The sequence below is a fragment of the Mastomys coucha genome, unplaced genomic scaffold (assembly GCF_008632895.1).
Source record: "Mastomys coucha isolate ucsf_1 unplaced genomic scaffold, UCSF_Mcou_1 pScaffold22, whole genome shotgun sequence".
NCBI classification, from domain to species: Eukaryota; Metazoa; Chordata; class Mammalia; order Rodentia; family Muridae; genus Mastomys; species Mastomys coucha.
Window position 1 is genome coordinate 32,095,646 of NW_022196905.1, and position 6,908 is coordinate 32,102,553.

Here is a 6,908-nt window from a genome sequence, read left to right on the forward strand (position 1 = left end):
AACCCGAATTCTCCAGGAGATCAGCCAGTCTTAAGAAGCAGTTCCCACTCTGACCAGGGGGCAACACTGCCCCTTCCTGGCCTCTGATCCAATCTCCCATTCTTCCATCTCTCCCTGCTTCCTGTCTGACCCTCTCAACTGCTCTCTCTGTCATAACAGAAATTCCTAGTAGAAAATGAATGCCTGCTTCCTTTCTAGGTACCTCCAGCCCCCCCAACTATGCACCCGTCCCCTTATTACAGCTTCCTTCTGAAAGAATCCAGTGTCCCAGACCCTGTGGGCGTTTCACACTCTTGATCCCACCCTCCTTGGATGCCTGACCCTGGCAAGGGCCCCACAGGAAAAAGGTGGGGAGCCTGAGCCTTCGATATCCCCCCAGCAGCTATTTAAAGGGGCAGCTGGCCCAGCAGTAGGCAGCAGGCACCATGGCACCAAAGACACTGCCGCTGTTGCTGCTGCTGCTGGTGGTGGTCTGGCCTCTGGCAGTACAGCCTGCGCCCCCCACCTGCTACTCCCGAATGCTGACCCTGAGCCGTGAGATCATGGCGGACTTCCAGAGTCTGCAGGCTTCAGAGCCTGAGGTAAGTTCTTCACTTGCCTTTTGCCTTGGGCAGATAGATAGATAGATAGATAGATAGATAGATAGATAGATAGATAGATAGATAGATAGATAGATAGATAGATAGACAGATGATCATTTTTTCAAAAAGAAATAACAGCTCACTATAGAGACTAGGAATTTAGAGTTGCACATAACTAATGAATTAAGCTTCTTCAGTTTTGTCATTAGCCTGATGACCAACAATGTATGCTAAGGAGGTGATACACTCCTTATCTGCCTTGGGACTATGGGACAATTATTCAGCACTCTGTCTCAGCTTCCTTCTCTGTAAAGAATGGAGATAATCACATCTCCCTGGGTGTGATGGGGCTGAAAGACCCATTGACCACAAGTAACCGACAAGTGTTAAAGCTGTTAGACCTATCCTCAGAGGAAGACCCCCAGGAACTCAGGGGAGTCTTCTGAGGAGTACTGCAAAGGCAGAGAGTCAAGATCATCTACATGCTTATCTCTAATAGAAGCAAAACCCACTGGACTACAGTAAGAGCCTGGGTGAACTTCAAAGGTGTCACTTGGCTGCTCGCATACACTTCAAACAAACCCCAACATTCCTCAGGCATTGGAGCTCACATTTTTTAACACTTTGAATTTTCCTTTCAAAAGTCAAACTGCATTCATTACTATCTTGAGATAATCAGGGTAGACTATAGAATAGGAAAATGCACAAAAGACCACTGGGGAAAAAATAGTATTTGTGAGCCTGCCACCTAGAGGCAATTGTTGCTATAGCAATTGAAGGGCAGCAACCACTCTTTCTGTGCAAGTTCCTGTGGTGGTCCCTGTGGTGGTGGTGGTGGCAGTGGTGCGACATCAGTGGTGAAATATGGATTTCATAGCACCAATAGCTTTGCATGCTGCTTCTTAACCCACCATCCAATAAGCTTATGTTCTTTTGTGCAACACTTTCGAGAGCTGTACCCTTATTCCTTGCCATGAAACAGACACAACCTTAGGGGCATATGGTGCTAGAGGGTAAGATCAGAGGCTAAGAGCCACAGAGTGGGACCAAGCAGAAGACAAAACACTCAGCCTTCTAATTCGCAGATGAGGAACTGAGTTACAAAGAAAGAAGACAGCAGCCCCAGGTCACATAGAGGGAAGGGCACTAGATATGCAGGACTTTGGTCCTACACACACACACACACACACACACACACACACACACACACATACACTTCTTTATAGCAATGTGTTATATCTTACAAACTTTGTTGTGTCTGTTATAGCTCAAAGCTCTTACATGGGCAAATATATAAAATATACTTATGTATACAATTTTCATATGGAAAGCTGTTATACAACCAGCTTTCATGTATATGAATGCCTTATATCTACAATACTATATAATATCCTATGTATGTTTGCACATGCCTGTACATGTGTGTTTGTGTAAAATGATGTCCTAATCCACAGTATTGTAAAGGCTATGCTCTGATGTAAGATTCTGGGAGAGAAGATGTCACAAGGCAAGATGTTCTGTGGGTGCTATGGCATCAGGAAAAGTAAAAGCTCTGGGGCCACTGTCTGGGGGCAGCTGTCAGGGTGCAGACTGACTAAGCTGTTCCTGTGATGTCCCATTCACTTGCTTCCTTCCTGCAGGATTCGTGTGTGAGGTACTTGCCCCGGCTTTACCTGGATATCCATGTAAGAGAGTATTGCCTGGTGGGGTGGGTGGGGTGGGGTGGGTGTGAACTACCTCTGCCTCCTGCTTGAGAGGGCAGCCAGGGTTGGGCAAATGCCTTGTGCTACATCCCTGGCCCTCTGGCTCCCCCTTCTCCCATAGCCCTCTCTTGTTCCCACTCTCAGAATTACTGTGTGCTGGCCAAGCTGCGAGATTTTGTGGCTTCTCCTCAGTGCTGGAAAATGGCCGAAGTGGACACTCTGAAGGACAGAGTGCGGAAGCTGTATACCATCATGAACTCCTTCTGCAGGCGGGTGAGTGAGGCACTTAAGAGCAGGAGGGTTGGAAGGACGGCAGTGGGAGGGACTTCCAGTCCAAGCAGCCTTTCTACAACAATAGTCACCCTTGTTAAGGGAGCAGGATTCAGAATGGGTCCCCTCAATGTCCCACAGCTGCACCTGGAGGCCACATGGACGGCTCACTCCCAGACCACTCCATAGTCACTCAAGGAAAAGTTCAAGAGCCAGAGGCAACCAGAGGACACTTCCTGAAGGAGCATCTACAAGTGTGTGTCATTAGAACAGCTGATAGTTGGGAGGCAGGCACAGAACACTAACACTCTGATCCCACGATCCAGTCCCAGATAGTGTTGAGTCGTGTCCTCTTTTTTTTTCCTTCCCTTTGGGAGCACTCCTTCACACATCATAGGTGAGCAGGGGACTTAAGTGTCCCATCTGGTAACATCAGGAGGAAGGTCCTAATAGTTACATCATTACAATGTGACCACTTTATACTTTATGCTCTGTCCCTAAGATACCTAGCCAGGTAGTTAAATGTATAATTCTAAGTTCCTAAAAAAAAATACTGGTGTGCCTGTCTGTGCCTCTGTGTGTGTGTGTTTGTATGTGTGTGTGTGTGTGTGTGTGTGTGTGTGTGTGTATGCACTCATGTGCATGTGTATGTATGTGTGTGAGAGAGAGCAGACAGACAGACAGAATATTAATGTGTGATATATATACACAAGTGGAGTCCAGCAGGAGGACATCAAGTGTCTTGTTCTGACACTCTCTGCCTATTTCCTTGACCTAAGATGGCAGACAGTAGACCCCAAATATCTTACTGTCTTTGCTCTGCACAGTACTGGTATTAAACATGCATGGCCACGCACAGCCTCTTACACAGGTCCTGGGAATTAAACTCAGGTCTTCAAGCTTGTGCAGAACATGGTTTTGCCTACTGATTTGTCTCCTCAGTCTCCCCCTCGTATACATGTATGAGTATGGGGGGAAATATTTGGGGAGTTGCCTGTGTGTATACATGAAGGCACCATCCTGGCCAGAGTAAGCCTCCCCAACAAGAATTCTTAGCTTGCTGATGCTTTCTCCTATGGCAGCCCCCTTCGTTCCTGAACTCCCTGGGTTTGTTGTGAAGAAGGGATGTTGACATTAGCAGAGCTCCTTCTGGTGCACGGTGTGCCCTGGCTGAAGTGGCTGGAGGTGGAAACTGGTGCTGTTCTGTAGTGGCTGCATCCATTCACCCTATAATCTGTCACTCAATCTCACCCAATCATCTGTCCATCTGGTCAACCAAAGCCTGCATAAATGCCAATGAGAATGTGAAAAAAGAAAGCACCCGCTCTCCTTGGGGACAGAGGTGTATGTCTACACCCCAGGAATGCTCGGACAGTCTTGGGAGGTGACAGCAGACCTAGCATTGCCTGCATGCTTGAGAGACACTGGCGGCAGCACATCTGCTCACTGCTTGCTTGTCTTTTCTAGGACTTGGTATTCCTCTCAGATGACTGCAGTGCCTTGGAATACCCAATCGCCGAGGTCACTGGTCCTCCAGACTGGCAGAGCTAAGCAGGTGGACCAGAAGAACGACCCAGAGGTCTGAAGTTGGGCCAGTGTCCAAACACAGCCATGTTCACCCCACCTTCTCAGGTCTCCTTTTAGTGCAGCTATTAGCCTGCCACGAATATCTCTAGCTTCTGAAACACTAGTGAGGATCCTATCTGAGCATGCTTTGTGCACAGCTTGGAAGCTCAGCTCCTAGGTGCCTTGTTGGAGTATAAGAGGTACAAAGAAGAAAGTGCACACTGGCTTCTCTTTGGGGAACAAGCACCTTGGGAATAGCAAGTCCCATGCCTTTATGCCTGCTTTAATGAAATAATGGGACCATTCTTCTTTCTGGTCTCTGCTTACACCCAAAGGGGCTTCAACTTTATACTTCCTTCCTGTGCAAGCTTTCCTTCCTTTCTTTCATTTTAAAGTATCTTTACTGCTTTTGCAATGTAGTTACAAGGCTTTTATGAACGAGCCACCCTTTAACTGAAGGGTGATGGAAAACAAATAAACCTCTATTGTGAGAAGGAGGGGTGCTGCTGTCTTACTCCACAGTGGCCTTAGATGGGTTTTCCTCACTTTCCCACAGAGCACCTGTTATTCCCATGGTACAATTGTTGATTCTTCTCCATCAAGCCTGTGTCTCAGTCTGTTTCACCCCACTTGTATAAATGGCTGTAGCTAAGAGGTTGGGAGATGTTCTAGCTTCTGCTAGGGACATAGTGTCCATTTGGATGCAACCATTGGTAACAGACTGCACTGCACCTATGGAGGGGCAGTGCCCTGTCACAAGTGCCCCAGTTACAAGGCTCAGCTCTTACACATCTGGGATGAACATTGAAGTAAACTAATGGTGAGCTGAGTGACTTGCCTTGCTCAAGGTCACTCAAGCTGTTGAGTAGGCAGCTTGGTTGAAGCCAAGCCTGGTGATCCAAAGCCTATGTTCTTCCCACACTGGTCCCTGCAAGTAAAACATATTGATTTCCTTAACTTAGGAACCCAGGAATAGATTCAGCAAAGCCTCTTGGTCCTGGGAGTATTCCCGAGTGTGGTTTGTGTCATGTTAGGATCTGAGCTACACAGACAAGCCAGGCTGTTGTTGGGACCTCAGCTACTTTGGCTCTCAGATAATTCTGAAGATGGCCTGGGTGACACTCATTCTGCCCATGTCATAGGACAACTGCAACAAGGTGACACAGGTAGTTTTCACCAAAGAAATGTGTGGTCTTGGGGTGCAGGAGGCTATGCTCTGTGCTGAGATGAAGTAGAGTGGGTATTTTCCAAAATCCAACACCAAATTCTCCCTTGCCTTCAATTGCTATGGCAAGGTAAGTCACTCAACCCCCCCCCCATTAGATTCCTCCAATGTCCATCCCAGATGTGTAAGAGCTGAGCATTGTGACAGGGTACTGCCCTCTCTGTGGGTGCAGTGTTGGTACAGTTCCCAGTGGTTACATCCAAAGGGACACTATGTCTCCAGCAGAAGTTGAAGCATCTCCCGACCTCTTAGGTACAGTTATTTATACAGGTGGCCACACTGGTTCTTAAGCAAGTCATCTCGGTCTCCCCTCAATATGTGGGTATTTTGCCATGTCTATCTCTGTTCCAGTATCTCTCTTCTTTCATGGACACTAACTGTTGAAAGTAGGAATTGCCTTCATGCATTACGTCCTGAGGTAAGCACACTGCCACTTCCTGATGCACTTTTGAGAGCTCCTAGCTCTCAATAGCATCTTAATTTGATAGTCTTTGCATAGACCCTATATCCAAATAAGGTCACACTCACAGTTGCCAGAGATGTACACTTCAATCTATACACAAAGGAAAATAATACCACAGAATGGCTTTTTGTGACTCCATCACCACCATTGTGACATATGGATACACTGTGCCTAGAACAGGGTACCCTCAACCTTACAGAATCTTCCCCACAGCATTGCTGGGTAGATACTATATTATCAAACATTGTCTCCAGTCACAGGAAATTCTCAAATTCAAGGTTAAGTAGCATCAAGCCCCACTAGCAAGTGGTAGAGAAGCAATTCCAGACATACAGATGAGTGCTAAGTCTTGATAAGTTTCTGATAATCTCTTTACAATCTCTCAATAGCAGAATCAGACCACTGAGGCCTAACTCAAGCATTTCAGATGTCTATGTGCTAAGTATTCAACAGTATGACCAAGTGCTTGTCATGCACTTAACAAAAACCAAAATGAAAAATAGCAGGCTCCTTCCCACAGCTACCCAAGGAGATGGTCACAAACTCAGAGACAGCAGAGGAAGGGGCATGTGAGTTCAGGAGGAGATGGGGTGGGGTGGGGTGGGGTTGGGGGTGGGTTTCTCAGAGGATTCCAGATTTCAACAAGCCTAGAACTGGTGAGCTATAGAGGAGTGAAGGCAGAGGCATGGGGCTCCAACATGAGCATGGCTGAAGCTGAAAACATGATGGAGCTGGGATATGAACAACACAAGTAATGGCCAAGCCCATCCAGGCAGAGCCTTCTGTCCCCAAACCATCTGCAGAGTCATCCCCTCCTATCAGAAAACTTAGGACCTGTAAGTTAAAACCTAGGTTTTTCAATTCCTTAGGGGTCTCCTGCTTTAGACCTCAAAACTAACAAATGAGATGCTGCTTTCTGGGTCCTAGTCTCTCACCAAGCCAGGGGTGAGAGCACAGCCCCTCATTCAGGCACCTTCCTCCAGAGTGAACTGGTCACTTGTCTCTCCACATCTGTTCATGTCTCCATCTGCTCCCTCCCAACCTTGACATTAGCTGGATACACCAGATACACATGTCATCCAGACTGGTCCAACATTCAG

General features: G+C 47.1%; 1 protein-coding gene across 1 annotated transcript; it reads left to right on the forward strand.

The window, feature by feature from the left end:
- The first annotated feature begins 309 nt into the window (after nt 1–309).
- Nucleotides 310–4,614, forward strand: Cytl1 (cytokine like 1). Its single transcript, XM_031339731.1, has 4 exons — nt 310–581; nt 2,222–2,266; nt 2,429–2,557; nt 4,022–4,614. The coding sequence occupies exons 1-4, from the start codon at nt 426–428 to the stop codon at nt 4,103–4,105; spliced, it is 414 nt and encodes a 137-aa protein (XP_031195591.1). The 5' UTR covers nt 310–425; the 3' UTR covers nt 4,106–4,614.
- The last annotated feature ends 2,294 nt before the right edge of the window (nt 4,615–6,908 follow it).

Coding starts and splice junctions, on each gene's coding strand:
- Cytl1 (XM_031339731.1), top strand. CDS start 426: ATGGCACCAAAGACACTGCCGCTGTTGCTGCTGCTGCTGGTGGTGGTC. Junction 582..2,221: donor TGCAGGCTTCAGAGCCTGAG/GTAAGTTCTTCA, acceptor TCCTTCCTGCAG/GATTCGTGTGTGAGGTACTT. Junction 2,558..4,021: donor TGAACTCCTTCTGCAGGCGG/GTGAGTGAGGCA, acceptor TGTCTTTTCTAG/GACTTGGTATTCCTCTCAGA.